This window comes from Frieseomelitta varia, unplaced genomic scaffold (assembly GCF_011392965.1).
Source record: "Frieseomelitta varia isolate USP_RPSP 00005682 unplaced genomic scaffold, Fvar_1.2 scaffold_845, whole genome shotgun sequence".
Lineage (NCBI taxonomy): Eukaryota > Metazoa > Arthropoda > Insecta > Hymenoptera > Apidae > Frieseomelitta > Frieseomelitta varia.
The window spans coordinates 200774-227687 of record NW_025110640.1 but is presented as its reverse complement, the minus strand read 5'-3'; the positions used below and the strand labels follow the sequence as shown (position 1 = coordinate 227687).

The 26914-nt window shown below is 34.8% G+C and overlaps 1 protein-coding gene across 8 annotated transcripts in view; it reads right to left on the bottom strand.

The window, feature by feature from the left end:
• Positions 1 to 7194: 7194 nt before the first annotated feature.
• Positions 7195 to 26914, bottom strand: part of LOC122536525 (repressed by EFG1 protein 1-like) — a 74542-nt gene continuing 54822 nt past the window's right edge. For 6 of the 8 annotated variants that reach the window (XM_043668951.1, XM_043668957.1, XM_043668953.1 and 3 more), the window contains 8 exons: positions 25542 to 25802; positions 23357 to 23428; positions 15598 to 15778; positions 11297 to 11431; positions 10642 to 10793; positions 9706 to 10075; positions 8873 to 9062; positions 7195 to 8467 (listed from right to left, as the gene is read on the bottom strand). In XM_043668951.1, coding sequence (XP_043524886.1) covers positions 8310 to 8467; positions 8873 to 9062; positions 9706 to 10075; positions 10642 to 10793; positions 11297 to 11431; positions 15598 to 15778; positions 23357 to 23428; positions 25542 to 25802 — 1519 coding nt within the window. In that variant the 3' untranslated portion in view covers positions 7195 to 8309. The remainder of the gene's footprint in view (positions 8468 to 8872; positions 9063 to 9705; positions 10076 to 10641; positions 10794 to 11296; positions 11432 to 15597; positions 15779 to 23356; positions 23429 to 25541; positions 25803 to 26914) is intronic. The other 2 variants (XM_043668959.1, XM_043668954.1) reach the window with 2 other exon arrangements.

Genomic DNA, 26914 nt, shown 5'->3' with positions numbered 1-26914 from the left:
CCCCCTTGCTGTTCCATTTTCGTTCGACGAAACCTCAAACGCGATTCCCTTGGTTTTTTTTTTTTTTTTTTTTTTTTTTTACTACGTTCTTCTACTTCTTGAGTAGTCTTGAGTTTAGCTTAGCGGCGATGGTACGGTTCGCAGGAACCGTCGGGGACCTAAACGCGGCGTCGTCGAGTCGCGACTGTGATAGCGCCAGTACCTCTGAACCTTCGTTTTGTATATCTGGAACGGAACTGGGCGTCGATTCGTTATGATGCGGATCGTTTCGTAGAATTTAGATTGCTCCAAGTCACAGAGTTGCAGTTAGTCGAATAAATTACTCGGTAGATTTGGTTCGAAGTGACGAGCGATTGAATTGATACCTGACTTATTAATAAGAATCTCGCACAATCGTGCATGACGCAAAATTCTTCGTCATGGGTATTCAAAATTAGCTGCAATTTAACTCCGCTACATTCGTTAGCTCGTTTTTTGACATATTTAAAGGATATCTCTAGTTTAAAGAAAATATTTAAAAAAGTTTTATTATAAATTAACAAAATATTCAGACAATCTACACGTGATTTCTTATATCCAAGCATCTTGAAGCGTCTCGAAAGTCATTTTCGTTTAATAAAACGACAGCAAAATTGAAATATAAATATTCAAAGATTGCATATTAGGAAGAAAAATCACAAGCGAATAATGTTAAATTCGTTTAAAACGGCGCCCAGTTCGACCAACGTGTCGTTGTTTTTCACGAAGCTACGATACTGTTTCACTACTAATCCTTCATTTGATAGAGAGCGCCGATCGCACGGTATCGAAATCAAATCACCATTTGTTTGCGAGTTTCATTTCGGAAATGTCCGTTAATGTTAACACTCGCGGCGCGCTTAGCGATCTATGTTCTTAAAAACGTTTTGCTCTCTAGTCGACTCTGGCGTCTCGACATCTCCGTGTCGGATCCGATCGAAATACTCAGCGATCGAAAATCGACCACGAGCATCCTAGATCAGAGAGAAAAACTCGCGATATCGCGTTATCGCCAGAGGTCCAGCGACGCAGTTTTAATCAATCCGAGATATTATTATAGAGCAGTGAAAATGAAAACTTGCGACGATGGACAAGAATTGACGAATAATCTGCGTTGCCTCTGAGCATTTAATTAAAAACATCGTTCAATGTTTTTCAAGGTTCCTAGTTCCTCTTCACTCGTAAAGAATGTCGTCGACAAATAATCAACAGCTAGAATTCTACATTGACGTGAAGTTACACGTTGATCGTAAATTTATTGAAAGATATTGAGATTCTCTGCACTACTCGATTGTTTTCAAGTGTCTTGTATTAACCATTCTAAAATTAGACTAATTTTTATTCTCGACGATTGCAGTAATTATGAATGTTTAATCAGGTTAAACTTTACCTCATACTTGCCTCAAAAAAGATTTATATTACGAATATAGAAATATCTTGTGTATCCTGAATTTGCTGCTGACTATCATTTCGTCGAATGGAGACAGATAATACACATACATCGACACAGCTCATACAATCATATTTGTTAAACGACATGTGTGGAAAATAAATTCTTGTCCTTCGTCGCACGGGATAGTTGACAAAAAAGAAAAAAGAAAAAAAAAAGAAAAAAGTAGGTAAGAAATGAGAAACGTCTCCCTAACGCAAACCTACGATTCTTACGTAGAATCACGTTCGGATGGGGTGAACGTGAGATAATTTTATACTAGAACCAATTTACGACAAGAGTATATATCTTATAAATAATAAACACATGACCATTTTAATCATATCACGCGAGAAGCAGAGGAACACACCGATTGGTGGCGCGTACGTTATAGGATGAACGAGATTTTAAATGATTATTAGAACGATCGGGCCGAAGTTTCGAGACCTGTTTTGATCGGAGAATTAGGAATAAAGCTTCCTGTTCAGATTGGTCCGTTTCAGGTCAAACTTGTAGAGACTTGAGATCGTATTAACAAGAACGAAAGTTAAGCGCATGTTGGTAAAATGATATTAAATTGCCTGAATTCAGACGAATTGTCAAATTGATTGGAAAAGGTGACAATTTGTCTGAAATCTTAAATTGTCCGATTCGAGTGCGACAATTAAAATTACAATTTATTGAAATTCGAGTAGAAGTGTAAAAAGCTCGAGTAAAAGTTATCAATTGCTCAAACTCTTGTCGGAATTTCACGTGAAAAAAAAAAACCGAGCAGTCTGAAACGAAGCTTAACGAAATAAAATTCTCCCGTCTGGATCTACAAACTTGGCGCGAAATAATGTTTGCGAGATAATCGAGTAATAAGTAAAGATGATAATCGTTTAGCCGTGAACGTAGCTGCGATTCGATCGAACGAAGGTCATCCACCTTTATGCATACACGATCTTTACTTCTCTTCTTATGATTAGTTCGAAACGAGGCCGAAACCTTCCGGTTTAATCGACTATTTAAATCAAACGAATTGTTTGCCCTTAGCGATGAAGGAAGAGGATCAGGAGAGAGCGAGGTTCCGACAATCCGTTTAATCAGTTAGGTGAATACGTAGGAACGTTGTTAGGAACGACCTGATTGTACCTATGTATTATATTTCTTGACTCGATGCTTCGAGCCGTTTGCAATCGTTTTTCTCGACCAATTTACACGTTTCTCCGACCAAATATGTCGTTTTATCGAGTACCTGCTTCGACGCTGCTTCCGCTACGCCCGATCCCTTTCTCCTCAATTCAATTTACCAGCGATCCGATTAGCTTCACTTTCGGGCCCGATTCTGAAAAGACATAAGAAAAATTCAAAACACTTGGAAGAATTATCTTCTGAATGATTAAATAAAATACGTAACATAATAGTTTATAAAGGTATACGTTATTTAACGAAATTAATCCATTAAATTCGTCGAATATGTCCAGATATAAAGAATTGGATAATAACACCAAGGAGCTTTGAAACAAATTAAAACAGTTTCATCTACGAATTGATAATTCCAATTGTTGTTAACGAAGTTTTTTTTTTTTTGTTTAGAAAGTAACTAAATATTCCGTGATTAGATAAAGCTCCGCCGGTTATTAAAATATTCGAATTTTCATACGAGAAATACCTTCGTCAAAATTGATCCACATGCTTTACTATCCTTTGTTTCCCGTATTTTAAGTCTGTCGAATTAATTTGATTCATGAAATAATTTTCAAAGAAGAAAAAAAAAGAAAAAATGAAGCGAATCGATCGATCCCCGTCAATATCAATAATTTACATGTTCGTTATTCTATTTAGGAATGCAAATGCAATTTCCTTCGAAATATTTTTCTGGCCGATTTTCAGCCTCTTTAACTTTCTCTCCGTCAGGAAAACTCTCTGTCTTTCTCACCTTGATTAGCGTAACGAAAACCCGTCCCGTCTACGAACCACCCAACATCTTCGTCGACGCTGATGGCTCGTAGAGTTTTTGTACATACTTGAGACGCAGCGGTTGGCATTTCTCAAGGACGAATCGATGACTTTCTATAATTCATAACGCTGAGAGAGATCTTTGCGATTGATGAACGCGATGCAAAAGAGATTCTATGAACGTTTAGATAAATAAAAAAAAAAAAGTCGAAGAGTACGTAGACATTAATAAAGTGTGACTATAACGTGGAACGAATGAAAACAGATGTGCAAGCTTTTAAAAGTTTGAGGACGTCGCATGGATATGCACGTAGCTTAAATCGTGGTAATTAGTTGTATATTGGGATTTTTTCTTTAATCCTCTGTAATACGGTGAAGCAGAAGCTGGATTTTCAGAGTATTTTCTCTAATTGATGTTACGATTAATTAATAAAAGAAATAACAAGAGTATTATCGGAAATTGAAACAAATTGTTACATTTTTTTCTGTTTGGATTAGATTTCGATATAAATCTTTTAATTACAGTAGATTCACCATGGCCCCAAATTCTGCAACAGATATTCTCTGAATATTTTCAGAAGTTCTTAAACGTGTACACATATTACATAATGACGATTTTCTTTTTTTTTTTTTTTTTATCTGAAACTTTCGTTTCATCCAGACTTGTATTCACTTCTCTGTAATTCGTTACATTTTGAATGAACGAAGTTTAGATTTATTACAGAGGATTAAATAGAAAGTAAACAGCCTTCGCGTTGCCGAAACTACATACACAGACACGATCGAAATAAGACTAACAAAATTTCGGCGGAAATTTTCACGCGAGTGAGGAGTTCACGTGAATCTTGTATTTTTTTTCGATACTGAAAGAATTCTGCTACCAAGTCAACGATCGAAAAAAAAAAGAAAGAATAATGAAAGCTTCAAAAAAAAAAAAAAGAAAAAAACGAAGCAAAGCGCGAAAGATACACTTAATAACAAAAAAAGAAGAGTAATCTTAAAATATACTAAAACCAAGGACGTTCCAGCAGTGTACATAGATCAATCGTTATAGGATCTCGAATCGGAAATCAACGTGACCTGAAAAAAAAGCGAATTGCGTTGTCGTTCAAAAGCGAAAAACGATGTGAAAGTAAAACTGTTATCGAGTGTATGTGAGTATATCCTAGTCGCGTCTGACATAAGAAAACTGATTGCCCACGATTCTGTCGACATTTGTATAAACATTAGCAACGACGTGAGAAAAGAAAAATAAAAAAAGGAATTAGCGCGAAACGCTGGTCTGTGAAAGAACTGTCAAGTGAAATTTTCTATTAACAAACAATGATTTAAAAAAGGAAAAAAAATCCAAAAAAAAAAAGACGAGAGAAGGATCAATTTGAAGATAAAATAAATCGCTGACGCGTACGTAAAGTGAAAAGATAAAGAAAGAGATATATTACTATGTCAAACGCAATGGAGATTAATATTATGGTAATATTAAGAAACCTCACACGAGTAGGTAATAAAAGAAAAAAAAAAAAAAAAAAGTATCGTCGTGTCTTCATAGGAGAGAACGAAACAACCAATGAACAATTTCGATTTAACGAATCCGCGCGATTTAAAATCCTCGAATCGATGAAACTTCTTCGCGAGTTCCTTCACGAATTTCTAGACGATCTGGTAAGGATTCTGAAAGTTAGAAGGAAATCTCAGCAATGTGAACTGCCGAGCTCGCGACATCGAGACGACACGTTTCCTCGTTTCTTCGATACGCGACACGCGCGATTTCCTTTTCATTGGTTCACTTCATTGCAACTCGTTACGTCGCGTGTAAAGTAATTTCTACTTGTCGATCCTCAATTGAAGGAACTGAGATCTCAAATTCGAAACTGAAATTACAATTCGTTGGTTTTCTAACCATTTCTTTCTCACGAAAGCGTGATTGGTACAAGACAAGGGGTTGACGAACGATCCATTGGTTTTGCGCGTGTGTAGACAAAGTGTACTTGAAAGTAATTCATTCGGAAATTGATTTTCAAATCGACAATGCGTTGAGATCTTGTTGTGCGTTTGTGAAACTCAATGACGAACAACGTTCATTGGAGTCTGTCGTAGAACTACGCGTGGAATATCACGCATCTACCACGAACAATCTCAAGACTATTGCAATTTGAAGATTCTTTTAACGAACGTATGTACGTACACGTTTCACCTCGAGGTTGGGCGAAGTCGTCGTCGAGATTCGTTGCAATCCTCTACAAAATCGATCGTTTCTATTTTTATTCCAGACCAGATTTCATTAATTATATTGTATCCTCATGTTCACCGTACACTTCTCTTTACGATCTTATCTTGCGATTGAAAAACAAAGTTAAATCGAAAGAGTTAGTCTGTAGAGATTTGCATTTTTTAATTTTTTCGTAAGTGGAAATATTTGTTATAATTGTAAAATATTTTCATATCAAATACCCGTCAGTTCAAACGTACTGACAAACTGAATGTTACTAACATATCGTTTACCTTAAAATGTGATTATTTTAGATAATTTAGTATATTTTTTATTGCAGTAAATGTTGAATTACTAGTTAATATTCGATGAGAATTTTCTGTTATGCATTGATGCTGTTTCATGACGACACAAACATTAAGAGAATAAGGCACACAAGGTCATTTTTTTACAATTCTTATGAAACAATGTTAATTTCTTTGAAAAAGGTAACGAAAAAGATCTAGCGCTGATCTAATGCTGTTGATATTTGTATTTTTAGAGAACGTTGTAAGAATGAAAGGATTGAAGTTAACAACTTTATTCGAATATTCATAGATATTTTATAAAAAATATGTTCATAAATGTCTCGTGATATATAGATATTTATTCAAGAATATATTTAAATTAGTAGTTCCTTTTCATTTGAAAAAATTTTCGATTAATTGATTTGAGCGATTAAGTAACTTCTGTTTTGACCTGATTTTTTTGACTCGTTCGAGCATATTTCAAAATTTTCGTCACAAAATTAGTTTATTAACTCTCTGACCGCAAGCGACAGTAAAATCATATTCTGTTGACTTCGATGACCCTGATATTTTTCTTTTCTCCACTTATATTGATTCATTCTTACATTGTGATTAATCTGTTCGTGATAAACTTAAACGAGATGTACATTTCACCCGTGATCTTTTACAGAAAAATATGAAAATTGTCCGCGACTGGAGAGTTAATCAACACTAAAACTATCGAAATGGTCAAAATGGCCAGTTCTTAGTTTTATAGATCTGAATTTCATAGAAACTTTCTAGATATAAATAAAAGCTTTCGTTCTTTATTGTATTATAAACATTTTTCCTATTCCTTGTAATTTCTGTAATAAAAATTTTATATTTTAATCACCGTTAATTCCAGCGTTAAAAGAGCAAAACCCAAAGTGCATAAAATTATTGAATAATCGGAAAAAATCGTATCCCACTGGATTCGATGTATCGTGTGTATCACGAGTAGAATATCGCGAAAGGACTTGTTCCCATTTTCAGAATTTCACTGAGAAAATTATTTTTCTTTCCGAATCGAGATGGAAATGGGAGCATGAAACGAACGAATCTCGAGTCGTCCGGAGTAATATGAATTTAAAAAATTAATCCTTGACCACGAAATGAACTACAAACGACTGTATGTAATGTAAAATAATAAGAGAGCAGAAAAACAGAGAGAAAGAATGTACCTATATCTATAAATATATATATATATATATATACCACGTGACACATTGTCACGCGACGCGTGCATGTAAATTTATTATAAATAAATTATTATAAAGCAGCAACACTCCTTTTCTTCCGACAGATTCACTTTATTTCGTGAACGTACAATTCCATTGATTTCGTCGCTTAAAGTAGCATAGCTCGAGTGAAAACTTGTATTACAAATGTTTAGGTTTCGTCTTCTTTTTCTTCTTCTTCTTCCTTTTTTTGTTTTTTCTTCTCCAGGAATGTGTGTATATATTTCGAAGTTGTCTGGTAACTTGTAATTTAATTATTTTTTTATTGATTGATGCGAACATTGAGTTTTCTGAATTATTTATTTCATTTGTTTGAAATAGGATGGAAATATAACAATGGTTCTTTTCAAATGACGAGGATTCATTGCCGATTCGACACTATGCTCTACCCGTGGTTGTATTGTCAGAAAAATTACAGGTATGTCTCGCTTCGTGATGTTTCTGAGGTAAAGAGCGAAGGAACGTTCAGTCACTGACAATTTCTTTCATTTATTAATACTATTTATCCGTAAGAAATTACGCTATCGCATTACTATTCGGTAACCGGCTTTTAAAATATATATATATATATTAAAAAAAAAAAAAAAAAAATAGTCTTTGTTTTCTCACTTATCGAAACAACAGTGAAAGCATTGAAAATACTTGTGTCAATCAACTAAAACAACTATCGCCGTAGCAAATGATTCTTTTATTCCCTTACTAGTCACAAAGAGATTTCTAAACGAAAACGTGTTTCACAAAATTGTATCTTCCCCCTGTACGACATAATTAAAATATCATTTTTTTAAAAAGAAAGAAAGAAAAGATTGATATCAACGTCACAATCTGTTTTCAGATTCTCAAAAAAGAAAAAAAAAAAAAAAAAACGAAGCCGGTTCTAAATGGTCAAACGCGTACATACACGTCTCATGCTCGTCGTTGCCGAGGATTCTTTACTATCATGACGCCATGTTTTATACCGACGATTAATAAAACAGACGAGAGATGTTTTCGATTTCGCGTAGTACGTGGAATGTTCTCGTTTATTCTACGTGTATGCACATTCTGGTGTTGGCTGGTGTATATACATATATATTATGCGTATTGTCGCTATTCATGGTATTATAAATACATCGCTTAAATACAATATCGACAGGTGTGGGTAAATCCGCCTAACGAACTCTGAACTAGTGGCTCTTCACAGGCTTCAACACGTTCTCCGTGAACTGGCCAACGATGTTACCCCTCGGATGGTAACACGCCACTACCACGCAGGTTCCGTCCCTTTTCGCCATCGCTATACCCATCTCGATGGTATTTTTCCAAACGATCTGCGTGAAATGACCTAGTCACGAAGGAATAAATAATTATTAACGATCATCATTTCTTCCCTCGTATATTCAATTACGTATCGATTGAAAGAAACATCAGAGGGATCCAGAAATTTTGGAGCTTGATGAAAAGTAAATTTAAGATTAAAAAAAAGAAAAAAAAAATTGTTAGCTGTTCGACAGAATTTTTCAAATGCGATAAAAAATTTATCATCCTACAAAAGATACAGGGATTTATATCAAGTATTAAAAATACGATACGTTGTTTTGTCAAAAGAATTTTCTTGTAACGATACGGATTAAATTAAAGAACTGAACAGCTTCCACCGGTGGATATTTTTAATTTAAAAATTGAGAAACGACGATTAATCAACGATTGATAATTGATGAATTAGTTTTTGTTACGTTGCGCTACATACATGTGTTCAAGATCTTTGGTTCTGTGCCGTATTTATGTTCTTTCCTCTCGGAGTACCATTTGGAAACAACTTCCCGTGCCGGTACGATTAACTTTGGATCCGAACATTGCATCGAGTAGATATTCTCCCCGTACGGAGACGTCGACTGAGGGATCAGCTTGTTCGTATTCAGCAACGTGTTCGCCCACGCCTGAGGATAGTGGGAAAAAATGTACAATCGAGCGTTACACTTGAACCCGACCGTGGACAGTCAATTGCAAACTAACTAAGTCACGATCATGAGAAGTTGAAGACAAATTGCAATTACGTAAATTAAAAGTATCTAATTTACGAACGAACTGCCAGTTTACGTAGGAAAAATTTATTTCTAAAACAGAACTTGGAGCGAAAGTTCGTTTGAATTGTTCTGTGAAAAAAAGATATCAAATATTACGTCGGAGTTGGATAACAGTTAAAAAATTCTAATCTGGGGGAAAAAGATGTTTAAACATGGAAAAAATAATAGAGGCAGACTCTCGATTGATAGAATATTTAAAAATGGTTCTTTATGAGAAGACAAGAGCGAATGAAATTGTTATACTTTTGTTCAAAAGTATGTAAATTTAGATTAGAGCGTCATCCTACAACGAATAGATTACAAATTCAAAAAAATCTCAATTATACAGAAAATTAGAAATTGCAAAAACTGTAGAAATTTTTCACTGTTGAATAACATAACAATATACAGAGCAAAGCAGACAAATTTTGTCGTTTTACAAAAATGACCACTAGTTCCTAAGAAGCTCTGAAAGATTCTATAATATATAAAAAAAAAAAAATCTAAAAAATATCACCTTAGCTGCAGACGTCAATTCCGCGCTTAACCTCAGGTCAGGAACACGATGTCTCCTTCTGTATTCGTTGTGAACGAGTAGAGCCTCTTGTTGCCACGATTGTTCGTCTAACGGGTAATGTACCTTAGAATCTAGGAAGGTGATCTTTTTGGTAGGGCTCGAGCCTCCTGGAGGTAGAACGTTCTCCGTGAAGCTACCCAAGAAATTTCCGGCAGGATTATAATTACAAACGACGTAAACCTCGCCGTTTCGATTCCTGGCCATTCCGACACCCAACTCTGTACTGTCCTTCCACACGACTTGGGTGAAGTGGCCAGTTTTTAGGGTGGTGGGCTCCTTTCCGTATTGATGTTGCGCTTCTTCGGCATACCTGTGAATCGAATTTAAATTAAAAACGTGCGTAATAAAAAAAATGTTACAAAGATGATGCGCAGTGAAAATATGCACTATTTGTTGGTCAGAAGAAGAAATGCGAGGCTGATTGATTAATTATAGAGCGATAATTTTATAAGAAGAGTATTTTGAACGATTATAAAATATTTTTGTGAATGTTGATCAATCAGTCATAGATTTATTGTAATTTCAAAATTAGAAACTAGTACTCCTCATATCGATTGAAAGCAAAGATAAACTATACTTTCTCTGAATTCTCAGTTTATTCAGTCACCTGTAGCATTCATTTTTCGCAAAATCAAACATTATTTCAGATAACATAACGAAATCAATTGTTGTAGTGAAATGTCTATTTTAAACAACAAATCTTTATTAAGTGTTTCACTTTTGCGCTCAATGTCTCACAAAACTCAAAAAAAAAATTTCCTGAGTGCAATCTCTCGTTTTCAAATAAAACAGAAGGTTTTAAAAATAGTTGCACCAAACCCACACAAATTCGATTAGCCAATTACAGTGGATTTGTTGAATGTAAATTTTAGTTACCATTCGTTTACTGGCTCGTCTCCGCCTACGATAGTCTTCGGGTTCGAACTCCACATGCAATACAGATTTTCACCATAATCTATGTTCGCCCTGTGCTCTAACCTGCCCCTAGCTGCCAGTATGTTGGCCCAGTCCTGACTTGTTTTACATAACTGAAAACGAAGAAACGATAAGGTAAGTGTCAATTAATACTTTCACGCGTTCCGCATTAACTTGAATTTTAACGCAGTGAATTTCTAAAAAAAATAAAATACAAAATTTAAAATACAAATTTTAAATTTTTGTATTACTTTGTAAAATGCAAATTTACAAAATTTAATACAAATTTCAAATTTTTGTATTATTTTGTGAAATACAAATGTACAAAGTTTAATACAAATTTCAAATTTTTGTATTATTTTGTAAAATACAAATGTACAAAATTTAATACAAATTTCAAATTTTTGTATTATTTTGTAAAATACAAATTTACGAAATTTAATACAAATTTCAAATTTTCGTATTATTTTATAAAATACAAATTTACAAAATTTAATAGAAAATACAAAAATTAAAATAGAAAATTTTCACGAATCCGATGGAAGACAAAATCGTTTCAAAATATTTTATATCTCTATATATCTGAGGTTCATTGACGTTACAAAAAAGAAATAACCTGTTTGTTAAGACGAAGAGCTGGTACGCCGTGTCTTACGCGGTACAAATTGTGCGTCTCGAGGCAAACGTTGATAAATTCCTTAGGAGGCCCCAATCTGCGCACAGACGGTTTACGTGTGTCAGTCTTTGATATCTATAACACAGAGAGAGGATGCCGCGTGACACAAATTTAACAATAAGTAGGACGACAAAACGTGGAAACGCAAAAATGAAATCGAGAATTTATCAATTCGGATTTTTCTTCAATTTTAAAATTTAGTTGTGAAATGTAATGACGCTCATCATCGTCATTCAGCTCAGAATGTTTTGATACAAAAATAAAAAGTTATTAGAGAATTGTGAATACAACTGTGATTTCATTAATATATAAGATTAAATCGTGAAATATTTACAATACATTGGTCTAGCATTTCCTCCATTTAATTCCGAGTTCACTGACCTTACGGAAATTATTTATAACTGAAACTAAATTAATGTTCTTCTCGTAAAGCTTCTCGTCATCTCAAAGCAAACGCTCCTACGCTTTAATTTGCTCAAATAGCTATTGCAATTAAGGAAAAGCAACGAGGCTGCAGTTTTATTCTAGTCTATCTGACACGTATATATACAGGGTGATTCACGTAACTTGCACAACTTGAAATAACTTTTAAATTATGCGTCTAATGAAAAATTGTTTAATACAAAAAGTTGTATGGTTTTAAAAAAGGCAAGGTGTGATGTATCGATTTTTTGTGGGTTCCATCTTTATTTATTTTAATTGAACCATATATCTTTTTCGTCATGAATCGGAAGAATGTTAAATTCCAAATAAATAAAATTAAAAATTACTTAAGTGAGATATTATTCAGCACGTTACTTTGTTCAAGTATACAAAATCGATTAAAATAGATAGTTTACATTCACTACACAAAATACAACATGAAACAAAACTTTTATGACTGATAAATTATCTCTTTTTAATAGACTTTATTTTACTAACAGATTTAATATCTTGTATCTATTCATAAAAAAAAAAAAGAAGGAAAAAATGCATACTTCAATTTCTTCGACTAAAAACACATACGATACACATCTCAAATTCTTCAAACTAAAATTCAAAGATTCAGATTAAATTAAAAAAGAGACAACGATAAAATGTACTGTTGCATTAAGCGTATATCTCTGGAACTCCCTGTCGCAAATATTAACAACAAAATGTGAAATATATTAAACATAAAATAAAATAATCTAAATTAACAGAAAAAAAATATTAATAAATATTAATAAAATAAATAAACATATATAACAAATATTATATAACGTTCTAAGCTAACAAATTAGATAAACTTCACGTAAATTAGATCAATCTTGTAAACACCGTGACGAGACAAGCTTTTGTCACACGTGCACGCGTGCACGCGTCACGGTCAGAGCGAAATCACGCGATCGCGCGAGTGCAGCCATCAATAAAGACGGGTAACGTCCCTAATAACCTAGTTGCAGAATATTGAATGGGTAGTGGACTGACTGGCAGAAATGATTTCCCATCGTGCTATCGTAACGCCATCATTTCCAGCACGACAGCCAGGAAGCAAACTATCGTGAAATCGCCGCGTTCTTCTCTATCGCATCGGAGGTTTCCGGTCGCGCGTTTTCTCCTCGGAGCGACTTGCGACTGGTGCGAAGTAACCGATTCACGGATCCGCGTAATACCTCTAAATTCTGTCGATTGAAAACGAAGAAGATTTATGCGGTTAACGGCATGGTTTGGCCAAATGAATTTGTCGCGCGACAGCCGGAAGAGGAGCCAACTTCAGGTGTACTATTCTTGACCGAGGAGGCAGTATCGACCGGTGTATTTTTAATTTACGTGCAAATGTCAAGCAACGCTTCGTTGGCCGTTCGATGTCTGCCGTCGAGGAGACCGCGCGGTATAAATAAAAGTGCAACGAGAGACGCTGAAGATTTTAATTTCAATCGATTTCGGAAAGGGGAAGTTCTAAAGTGATGGATGGTGGTTTGACGTGGGATCGATTTTCGAGAATTTGATAAATATTTGTCCGATGATATTAGATAATGATGTGTAATGAAATAAATAATAAAATATATCGTCATTATTTTAACCTTTGTTTTATTTTAGTATATATTTTAGTACAATATATTATTATAGTGTATATATATATATATATATATATATATATATATATATATATATATATATATATATACTAAAATAAAACAACAAAGGTTAAAATAATGATAATATATTTTATTATTTATTAAATATATTATCATTATTTTATTAATAATTTATATAATTAAATATATTATTATTATTATTATATATTATATAATTATTATACTTAATATATATATTAAATATTTATATATATATTTAATATATATAAATATATTATTATTGTTATAATATATTATATAATTTATATAATTAAATATATTATCATTATTTTATTAATAAATAATAAAATAATGATAATATTTTTTATTATTTATTCTATTACACATCATTATCTAATATATAATATATACATAATATTCATACATGTATAGACAATAAAATATTATTAATTTGTAAAAATGTCCGGAAACATAAATACAAGAGTCGATTTATGGTCAAATGTATGTTAGTGTGTATAGTCGTCGGTCAAAAATAATTGTCGCACAGAATAGACTAATAACGAATATTCATAAATACTTATAATTAAAAGAAAACTATTTGTTCAATGACAATTGCAAGACGATAAATTGCACACGTTTCGACAAATAATTTTATTAAAAAAAAAAAAAAAAAAAAGGAAAGATTCGATTGAACGGGCATTAGTTAAAATTTCGCTGCAACGAATGAAGTTCGGAACTTCTCGCCTAACTGGCGATCTCCGCACGCACCAAACGAGAAACCTCGTCCTAAATGAAGCAAGCAAGTAGCAAACGTGTCTCGCGAAAATCCCAATTTCCTATTTATACTCCTTTCTCTTCGATCGATGTGCCAGTCGTAGTCGACGACAGGGAATAAATAGAAGATCAAACGGGTCAAGCAGAAAAGAAAAAGAAGAAAAACAAGAGAACGTCGATGGACACGGAGCGCAAAAGCGGGACGAGAAAAATCGGCAGAGCTGATTCTCGAGAAGAACCGCGAAGACGATTAGTCACCTAGTTGCGAGAGTAACGAGTTTCCCCGAGGCGTTTACAGCCGTTCTCTAGACGCGTCTCTCGAAAAGGGAACGATCCTGAGTCATCGACAGATGCCAACGTACCCTGATGTCGCTCGCTCGTCCATACGCGATGGTTGCTCGAACGCGTGACGATGATTTACTCCGCCGTTTAACCCTCGAAGCGGTAACCGGTTACGAAACTCCTCCGTATTCGTCAGCTCCGCCTCGCGTCGATTTCCGCGCGTTTTGTTTCGCTCATGTCGTGTATATTGACAGCTTGATTTATATTGACGGCTATGTCAAAGTATAGGGGGTTTAGTCTTAAGTATGATTAATGGATTAGAGGTGGATGCAAGATGTACTGATCTGGATATTATTAACACTCAGCGGACGGATTCCTTTTTCCACGCCAACTTCCTAAGACGAACGACGTAGATTTACGTAAGGTATATTAGATACGAAACTGAGTAACTTTTAAAAACTTTATTAAGAACGATGCTAATTTAGTAAACTTGCAACGATTTAAAATTAGCAAGCTCGCGAATCTGCGAGCGTTTTTTCTCCAATTTGCTTAAAAATAGAAAATTAACAAAATGGAACTCAATAGAAAATTTCTAGGAGATACAAAACGATCTCGCGAGTGTCTTTCTTTTTTTAATTTATTAGTCTCAGGCCTAATACATGTTACATAGTCTTACATGCTGTAAAACTTGTGAAACCCAAGAACGACACATACATAATAGATTACAAAGAGACTCGATAAGAAACTTGACTTGATATAAAATAAATATAAATAAAATACAAAATAAAACAATAAAAAATAAATATCAATAAATATAAATAAAAATAAATATATATATTTATTTTTATTTATATACATATATATATTAATATATATTTATATAAAAATATAAATAAAATACAAAATAAAACAATATAGATAAATATCAATAACAATAAAATATAAATAAAATACAAAATAAAACAATAAAAACTACAGTATAAAAAATTAAAAAAAAGAAGATGAAAGAAATAATAAAAATAAAAATGAAATCAGATGTCGCGCGTTTCATTTTTTTTTTTTCTCCGAGACGCGTAGACATCTCTTTTGACTCTCGTCTGATCGATCAGTGAGAAATATGCTTACCGGCGTGGAGGAATATCTTGCAGAATCAGGGGAGGCCGACGATGACCTGGCGCTGCTGCAAGACATGCCATCGCTTCCTAAACTACCGTGAAAACTGCCGTGCAAGGAGTTCGACAGCGGACCTGGGGACGCCGGCGACGCTGTCAGAGGGGACTTCGATCTCACCGAGTCCGTCCTCGACCTGCAAAATCATTAGAATCGATTACACACGCTCGATGCCCGCGACAGACGACGCGTCCTCACGTTCGAGGCAGTGGCACTCAGCTCAGTTTGGGGCCAGTAGCGGTGCGCGGATTCGGACAAGCAATTTCTATGAAAAGAGTTTCTTCAAACTCGGAGGGAATAAAGAGGTTTCAAGCTGTCGGCGATTTAGCTTCGATTTGAACTCGAATCTCGGCGGGTGATTCGATTGATCAAGCAGCGTGATTGAGTCGTTTATACTCAATAGGCGGCAGCGTACAGAGTGAAACTGTGCATTGAGAGAGGAATTGTTCGGATATGTGCAGGGAACTATTCTTTTCGAGGTACGATTCGATCGGAGGGAAAAGTTGATCTCGTTTCGAACTTCAGTGAAAGGCTGATGAATGACTGTTTGTACGTGTTTTATGGTAAAAACGATACAGTTAAATAAAAATAAAAATAAAGAATGATACGGTGGGTGATCGATTAACAAACAGTTCGAAAGATTTTATGTTCGAACACCTCACACTGCGACGCTGTGTGTAAAATTTGTAGAATTGTATTTTACTATGAATGACTGATAAACAATTGAATTATGTTCATTACGGATTATGTTCATTAACCGATCCCTCATTATACTATAGAAATTGTACAGTGTGGTCCATGAATCGTTTGTCACAAAATTTGAACAGGTTTTTAACAAACATTCTAACAATATTTTTACCATTGAAAATACTTTGTTAATAAAACAAAAACATGAATCGATTGCCACAAAATTTGAACTGATTTTTAACAAACGTTCTAACAATATTTTTACCACTGAAAATACTTTGTTAATAAAACAAAAACATGAATCGATTGTCACAAAATTTGAACTGGTTTGTAACAAACGTTCTAACAATATTTTTACCATTGAAAATACTTTGTTAATAAAACAAAAACATGAATCGATTGTCACAAAATTTGATCTGGTTTTTAACAAACGTTCTAACAATATTTTTACCATTGAAAATACTTTGTTACTAAGACGAAAATAGAGACATTTTTAGAAAATTCTGAGAATGGACTGTATTTAAGCGTTAAAGCAAGAAAGAGAAGGAATATCGAAACTCAGTTTTCATGTGTTGATTTATCAATCATAAATTTTCCTAATTTTTATATCATCCAATTTAGCGAACGCTCGAAGCAAAAAGCTGGTGGTAAACAGTTCTGCAAATTTGTAGACGAATATTTCCCTTAAAATATTGTCCAAAAGCTTTGCTAAGTCGCTGGAATCGTTAAAATGTTTAGTCTTCGATGCGTCCTGCTATTTCTTCGTTTAATCCACTTTCGTCTTTCGAATTATTCGAGCGTTGAGCACACTCGCGCGTTTTTCTTCGGATGTTCATGCCCCCTAAAACATGTGCGCGACACGTCCTTTCATAATTCGTCGGAATACCGTCATCGATTCGCGTAGATTTGCCAGATGTCCGACAAATTCTCGATCTCGACTCCGCCAGATGTTTGTTCAATTTTCTGTCTGTTGGGCCGATTAAATTCGTCGAATTCATCGAAGCTGTACTTTCGAGAAGAATGGTTCTCTAATTACAAATAGAATGATGCACAACATACTTACAATTAATTAGTATGTAACATACGTAGTACGAAATGATAGTACTGAAATGAAGTATCTTAGATGTACATACATAGCTCTGTATCCTTATTATTTTATTTCATTTTTTTTTTCTTTAACACATTCGCTGCCATTGCAAACTTTTGCTCGTGATTTATTCAGAAGTATGTATGCAGACAATACAATTACAATATTTTGAAAATCAGTAGATTTTTTAATAAGAAATAATAAATTTCTGCGTAGAATCATCAGAGAAATTTGAACGATGACTGGAATTAATAGAATCGTAAGATGATGTTTCTTTTTCAGAAACCTTTCAATTGAATTGCAATATTAATAAATTTCAAACTAATGATCAAAGAATCTTACAAATTTTAGAATCGTACCATCAGAATATTGCTCGTATACTCTTTCTACACAAATATATCTAAAGCACAGAATTTTCCATATAAATAATCCAGAAAATTCCGCCAATTTACTGTCCTGAAGCATTCTCCCAATCGCCAAGACACTGTTTATTTACTCCGTCAAAACATTCCTTCAACACAGCCAGCGGAATCTTCGACTGTAACAGCGTCTCGAGAAACGCGAATAAAACGAGCCAACGGCGGGGAACGTGTTAAATTAGCGTCCGTTTCACTTTAGCCTCGTTTCTCGCTCATCGGGACGCTGAATCAAACGAAATTAAACAAGTGTAAGCAGCGTTACAAGCCCGGAACTCGACGATTCGTTCGAGCTTCGTCGACGGATTCGCAGACAAGAGACTTTTGTGTCTCTCGCGCAGCGAGAAGCTGAAAGATATCGAGAAAAGCAGTGCACGAAATTATCGAGATCTCTCTTTCTCTAGATCACTCGCTCTCTCTCTCTCTTTGTATGTTAGAAAAAGAATCGTTGCGACGCATGCAAAAACGCGAGTCGAAGCGAGTGTATCGAATAAAAAGATCGTTGAAACGTGCTTCGTGAAATTGTACGAGTGCCTCTAATCTATTTCTAGTATATGGTTCCACTGTGAGCTGAATACTGTGACACGCTGGCAGGACAAAGGATTTGACGTGAGATGATCCCTGCGTCTGCTTGCGATCGAGTATCGACGTGTGATTAATTAATCTGTCTTTGTGCACAGTTGCTGGCGAAAGTATTCAAATACAACTGATGAGACCTTTTTATGAACATATCACGTGTCGCGACAATTTAATATTGTAATGAGATTACATTGCCTCTTGTCACGATTGTATTGAAACAAGTGTCGCCAAGTTTGAAACGGGTTTAAAAATATGTGTGGAAGTTCCAAGATATTTAATAGAGAAGAGTTATCACAAGTGTATTGAAACAAGTACAATTTGTTACGTTTATAACTATTCGATTGAAATGTGAAACTCGTTTCAGGGAGACGAGAAATTAGGAAACGCTTGTGACGAGACAGAGAAATTTTCATTTGCACATTTTATGAAAGATTAGCCAAATTTCTGGAGATAAACCGTTGTCAACCTACAAAGTTTCTTTGAAGAATTTTACATTGGTCATTTTGATAGTTCCAATGTCAACAAGTCTCAATATTCATTAATATTCATCTACAACATCTATTAAATGCTTAAATGATCATTTATACTACGTGCAAATTTTTTATTAAATATGTTTGCAGTAAATATCTTGTAATTGCTATTATACTGTACATCTCTACTGTTATAAAACTTTAAAATATTTAATAAATGGTAATAGAAGTTCTTCTATGGTATAGTTCTATGATCCTGTATGTTTCAATTGAAAATTCTATGTGTTTACTTATAGGTATACAACCAGTCTATGAACTTTATTAGAATGTTTGAACTACCGACAATCAAAACATAAAATTTCCATCAGAGATATTGAAGTGAAAAAAAAAACTAAAAAATAAAAAAAAAACTTTATAATAAAATAGAGTACAGAAGCTTTTGTTTATTTTACGAAAAATACATTTAAATCTCCGAAAATACACTGTTTCGCATCCACAAAATTTCGATACAAAAATTATAAAATTGGTCATGACTATTTTGATATTTCTAGCGTTAAGTTGCCAAGTAATAATGTTAGCGAACTGACAAAAAGTTACGAGTCGCAAAATACACATTTCTCAGTGTAACCAAATTTATTTATTTAGAATAGTGAACGTTTACGCACGCATAAAAACTGTTGCTCGTAAACGCGCGCAAAATTCACGGTCAGCGCGGCGCCTCGTCCCACGTGATTCTAACGAATAGCATCGTCTGGAGCAAGATGAACGGCCCAGAAGAAACAACCGAGCCGAAGGATTATCGCTGGTAATTGTATCTGACATGGAGCTGGCTTTGTTCGCCAATCGTTCTTCGCCGCAATGTATTTACGCGAGAGACGAGCCTCGTCTAGACAATCGCTAAATTCTTAGTGACTTTCAAACGTTACATCGAGAGACTAAATGAAAAACTTTGGACATTTTGCATTTTAAATGTTCGATAAAATTTACGAAAATCTGTTAGTGTAACGATGAGATGATATTAATGGGCAATTTCACGATTTAATGGCAGAGTATGTACTTCCAAGTACAACATCTGGATTTAATGATACGACGAGACTGGGATCTACTCCGTAGACAGGGCACATGTTCGTGAGAAAGTTTTCCTTACGTCGACGAGTATCGTGTGTCTGAGATGCTTCTGACTCTTTCTTATTAGTCGTCAGTGAATGGCTATTCGATTGAAAGAGTAATTATTATGCTTATATACATTTAATAATTATACGTTAATAAGAATTTCATAGGTGAAGTTTATGAATTAGTCTGTTTTAACTGTCTTTGTCAATAATCTGCAAAAAGCCAATACTCTTTTATAAACTGTGATATTACTAAAACAATGACGATATAGTACTTAACAGAAAATAATATTTAACTGTAAATATTATTGGAAATTATATTATTAAATATATATATATATTTCCTCTCCCTATAATTTCCAATAATATTAATATATTTCCAATTAACATATTAATATATTAATTATTAATAATATTATTAATAAATTATATTATCTCTCCTTATAATATATACTGCAAATATATATTATTCATTTATTCAACATAAATTTATTTTACGATCCCAATGAGACTTCCAAAAAGTCTACTCTACGACACCCGTACGAGTTCCTCATCTCAAAATTCCACACCTCAAGCCCATTCAAATACTTTCGCACCCCAAGGTAATCTTTACTCTTCGATAACGAAACGCAGCGTCGAGGTCGATATCACCGCGTCGCGCGCATCACAAGCTCGACGCGTTGAACTCAATGAAATGAAACTGAGGCGAGGGCGTTCGAACGCGTCGCGACAGTAGAACTCCCTAACTCGTCCATTGAAAACGGGGATCGCAAGCGTGGAGAGGCTCGAGACGGAGGTCTCAGCCGCAACCACCGTTGATTCCTTTTGTCACGCGACTGCTCAGCGTATTTACAGTATCAGCATTCAGCGGCGTCGTTCGTGAAGCAACGCTCGACGAAGAGAAGCCGAGAGAAAGCGTCTCGTGGGACACGGGAGAGGAACGTCTCGCGGAACACGCGAGATCGCCGAACACGCGGCAGGAATTACGCGCGCGTTTCAGCTGATTCACGCGAGCGCGGCAACTGTAGGCAACTTGCCTGTCCTCGTGCCTAAGCGTGCTGCAACGCTTTTACTTCCTTCTTCCTACGTGCCGCCTCGACCACGGCCACGGTCGCCACCACCATGGAGGAAAGGTTGCCACGTCCTTTCTCGCGTTACCGCTGCTGGGCCCGCGACGTTCGCGATTTATTAACCCCTCGCGAGCTTCCACCGGGAGAGACCGATCTGCGCGGCGATCTGCAGGGGGGCATTGTTCCTCGCGGAGACGTAAATTTGGAAAGTTGAACAAGCCAGAGAAATGTATATACCGTTATACTTGCTTCCAACACTTTACCGATTTATCGCTCGTGATTGGAGAAAAAAGCCGGCTGGATTGTAAGCATCTTTGCAACTTTTAAACCGATGTTCGTGAGAATGCTCGCTCGATCGTTTCCTGCTTTCTCTTATTGCAGGAATTATTTAATAACATCTTCATTTGTTAATTTCCGTAATATCAGTATTTATATGATAGTGTTTATTTCACGTTCTAGAAATATTATTTTTAAGCAATTATTTGTGAAATACTGACTTAAATTTATTAAATATAATAAATCGTATCGAACGTGATCCTTACGTGAATATTCTAATTTTTTCAGACGCATTATCTACATTATCTTTAGGGTTTTTTTTACTTTTACCACTAATTATTAATAACTAGTTATCAGTGGTATTGTTTACAAATTATTGCAGGTAATTTAATAATATTTTCAATTTTCATAATATTAATATTACATAATATTTATTTCACGTTCTAGAACTATTTTTAAGCAATTATTTGTGAAATACTGAGTTAAATTTATTAAATATAATAAATCCTATCGAACGTGATGATTTTCTTCAAGTAAGTGGATTTCTAATATTTTTTTTAGCGAATGACATTCGCCCGAAACAGTCACTCTTACGTGACAAAATATTCTAATTTTTTCAGACGCATTATCTACATTATCTTTAGGGTATTTTTACTTTCACCACTAATTATTAATTATTAATAACTCGTTATCAGTGATATTGTTTACAAATTATTGCAGGTAATTTAATAATATTTTCAATTTTCATAATATTAATATTACATAATATTTATTTCACGTTCTAGAACTATTTTTAAGCAATTATTTGTGAAATACTGAGTTAAATTTATTAAATATAATAAATCGTATCGAACATAATGATTTTCTTCAAGTAAAATTTTTTTAGAGAATCACGTGATAGAATATTCTAATTTTTTCAGACGCGTTGTCTACATTATTTTTAGGATTTTTTACTTTCTACCACCAATTATCAATAGCATGTTTACAAGTTTATGTTTTCTGAAATTTGATAGCCTCCTTAAATGATCAAATCTACGCATTCTTTTTGTAAGTATCTGGTGTACCTACTAAATGAATGTTCATCTTTGAAATTGCAAAATCCAATCAATAGGCTGCCAATTGATAAGTGTTGGCAATAAAGAGCCAATTAATAGGTCGTTAAAGTGTTAATAATTCCCTGCTCCGAATGATTTCGTTCAAGGAACGTTCGATGATTTTCAGTTGATTTTGAAGATCTGTCTGTTTCGTTCGGAGGAAATTTTTGGAATTTTGAGATGGATGGGAGACGAAGAGAAAACGGAGCTGGAGTACTGAAGCATTGTGCGATTGAACCGTGATGATATCGGTTTCGATTGCCTTTCTATTTTACGTTCACCTGGCTGGTTTCAACTTCTTCTGCGCGCGCGATAAACTCGTCGCGAGTTAATGTCGCTGCAAGATCCGTTTATACTCTGCAACTCGAGAACTTGAAAATATATTTGCAACGAGTAATTACGTCGTACGTATCGGTGCTTACGGTCAACGATATTGGGAAAGAATGAAGGTTACTTAGTTTACCTAGCCTAATTTGAAACAGAATCGAATTCTTAAATCTTTCTCCAAAAAGAAATCTAATCTCCAAAGAAGAACTCTCTGCCGCTGTAAAGTCAAGATTAACGACTAACATTAACGCTAAAATAAAATGCCACGAATCGTGGTAATTTTGAACGTTGAATCAAGATAGAAAAAAAAAAAAAAAAAGACGAGACAAACTTTCTCTCGGCTTTGTATTCGTCTGACACTAAGTCATTGCTATTAAATACTAAGGCCATTCACCGACCCTCACGAAGCCCTGAAAAGCGCGCGACACAACAGCATACGCGAATCTTCTTCTTCTTTTTTCTCCTTTTTCTTTTTTTTCTTTTTTCGTCTTTCTCTTCCCTTATGCTAATACCATCGAATCGTCAAGCACTCTCGTTCGGCTTCGTTAGGATCGGCGTTTGGCTTGGCTACAAGTCTGCACACCATAGGTGAATACCTTTCGGGCGACAGCTGGTCGACAAAGCCGACCACCTTCTTTTTCGTTCCGTTAACGGTGAGCGAGGGCATACTACAAGGAGGGGCAACGATTTACGATATACACAACAGGAATATATATATCCAGCTCCCCGACTTCTGCTTAGATTTAGCCTACGCCAATTCAAGATGTCCCGAGTGAAATTTTTTTTTTTTCTAAATTTTTTTTTAATAACTGGCCTTTTCTTAGGCCAACCAGCAGATTTGCCTGAAGGAACATCTAGTGATGTTCCTTCAGTATAACGATTGACAATTAGCAATTAACAATTAGGAAGGTCTAATGGTTTCGCTCTTTTAAGTCTTCTGATTTCCCCTTCGTTATTGATGAGAGAAGTACCAGTAAGTGAAAATTAACGGGTGAAAACGCATCCGACCGCGAGTCAATTTGCAATTGGGGTGGTCGTGCTTCCAACGAAATTGCCATTCACGCGACGATCCGGCCAAGTTTAAGAGTAGTTAAGGGAATTCAACGTGGTGAAAACGCTTCTTGCTTTGGCTCTCGATCGCACGATTTGCAAGATTAATCGCTTACGCGAATGGCTCTCTCGAAATTCAGATCAAATAGATGGTCAGATGGAAGATGAATTTAATCATCGAGCCAATTACGCGACACTGATTTTGCGAACAACAGAAAGTGAGAGGCAATTAGATTTTCTTAATTAAGCGATTATCGGAATTTCTATTTAAATGAAACACTAGTTTTAAAAATAGCTGTCGACTTTCTTCGCGGCGTTACCTTTGCATTCTACTTTAACAGATTTCAACTTTTTTTTATCGTACGAAGAAGAAATGGAACATAAAGAAACTAGAAAAAAAAAATAATCGAATAAATTGAACACAAAAGCAGAAAAACGGGCAACGATCATTCGAAAATTGAAATACAAAATATATATATAATCGACGATATAAAAGATTGTTAAGTTTTGATGAAATTGAATTTATTACCAGTAGTCAGGAAAAAATTGAACGAAAGTTGTGTCTGGAGAAGAGGTATAGAAAATTGGTATACTAAAGCGGAGACACTACAAAAATATTTACTCGTACTTCCCCCTATCCTAAACAAACGAACGTCTATCCCTTATACGAACCTCAGCGAAACAGTATTACGTATTTTAGGGTTTTCTCTCGGGGCATCTTGCGCTAATATGTACACGTCGTCGTGACACACTCACATACGCGAGGAATCATAAAGAAACAAAACTGATATAAATTTTGATCCATTTCAAAAAAAATTTAAACCCATAAGTCGAAAAGTTTATTACGAACAATACACTATTTTACTAAAAGTTTACAATTACATTCGATTTATTGAATGAGCTGTGAACGTCATACAACTGTATAAATTATACCAAATTTACTATATAAGTGAAATTAGTACAGAGGAATACACGTATACAAATATACTAATGTTAATCAGTAAAATTAATTTCAATGAACTTTACCATTATTATTAAATAACACGCGCTAGTAACAAAATTTATCAACTAAAAAAAAAATTCTTGCAAAAGTGGTCCTCTGTTCATTTCGAGAAATATACAAATATTCGCACATTTTGTTCCTTTGGATACTCTAACCTTTAGATGAATTTTGATCTTAAATTATGGATCGTAACTCTGAAGGAGACTGGAAAATATTTTCTAAAGATTCCCACAGTTACTTTACTTGGAAATTTTGTTCCTTCCAACATCTTTACATTCCCCTATCAAACAAAAATAAATTCCTGCATTTCGTTGAAAAAACTATCCCACCCATCGTGAAAGTGAGTCGCGGCCCAGAAAATATGTACTAGAAAACGCTGTAAACGCTCTAGAGATTCAAAGAAAGAAAAGAAAGAAAAAAATAAATGCAAATTCAAACAAAAACAAATACATAAATTACTTATACATTCGACAAATCTTACCCAGAAACGATAGCGATACGTTCAACGCGGCATTTCTAAGAGCGGCGAACCGGTTTCGTTGTATCAACAATGTTCGCTGTTGCGTTGCAAACATACTCTTCGGAAAGAAACACCGCGGAAACGAAATGTCTCTCGTGGGATACGGCGCGTCGAACATACCACTTCGTTCACGTTCCCAGGAAGCAGTCCGGGTTCTCCCGGTTTTCCCTTTCATCAGCCAGTGCAATTAAGAGAGAATGACGCGTACCTGTTCGACTTTGGCGTGACGATGTCCCGTGTTTCGGACGTGTACTTCCTCTCGGCGCGGCCGCCGTTGAAAAGCTCGACGGTCTCCCTGGTAACCGTTTCAAGGAGAGGCTCACCGCCCCGTCTACCCTTGCTGAAGGTCCTTTGATCCGTTTTACGGACCATAACCACCCTCGACAGCGGCTGATTGAATTCATGACCGTGCATCGTTGGCGGGATCATCGCTAACGACTGGGAGAGGGGCCCACCGACGCGCGGGGACCTGAAACAGATCATTCGAGATTCCATGGTGAGAAGAGATTCGCATCGAGCGCAGCGCCAGTCTCTGAAATTAAAATAATTTTTATGCCCGCGGTTTAAGCCGACGAACGGAACAACGTATTTTCGATGGACTTGTTTTCTGTGAAAGGAATCGAGAAGGCACGCCACTGAGAATCTGTTATTTTGAACGTTGAACATCGAACGATTTGCTAATATTTTTTTTTTTTTTTTTAATTTTCAATGTTTCTGATTTAATTTGAATTTAATTTGACAAACTTGCCATTTTAAAATAATTGTCACAGAAAATAAAGTGTAGCATGAAATGAAATTACAAAAATACAAAATTTCGGTACTTTACCATAAAATCATTTGTAACCCAAAGATAACCATTTGAAGAACGATCATGTTTGTAGTTTTCAAACGGAGTCTTTTTATTTAAATATTAAATACACTGTTTTATTTTTATTCTGTGGAAATCTTTAAAAATATCACGGAATAATGTAAAAAGTGAAACAAACATGAATGTCCAAATTTAGTTTGGATAAACGGCGGTGTAGTAAAATTTTGTATTTATGTATGTGTTATATAGTAAATTTATATATTCATAAAAGAAGAGATGAACTCTTTATTCAGATTCCATTTCTTTAATTATAATCACAAACATTTACCCTCTGTTGATACTTTCACGTTCCAAAGTTAATAATCAGTTAAAAATCTTTATTCTGTTCTATTCGCAACAGTGCATAATAGAATAAATATATTATTTAACATTTGAAGCCTATTACTATACTGGATAATAAACTGAGATTCTAACTCGACTTTTTAGCACTACACTGTGAAAATAAATGGCCTGACCGGTAGCTTAGAGAGTCGTGATTTTGCATATTTTGTGTTGTAAAACGTAGAAAATTTAAATGAAGCCAAGGTAAGAGTTCAACGATGTTGAAGTGATGAATTATACAATATCTTTTTCTTACAAGTTTTCCAGTCCTACACAAGAAAACGTATACATATTTATGATTACTTTATGCTTACTTTACATTGCGTGACTTGTTAACGATCCGTGAATTATAGTTATCTTACTGAAATACATTTTAACCTTTTAGGTACTAA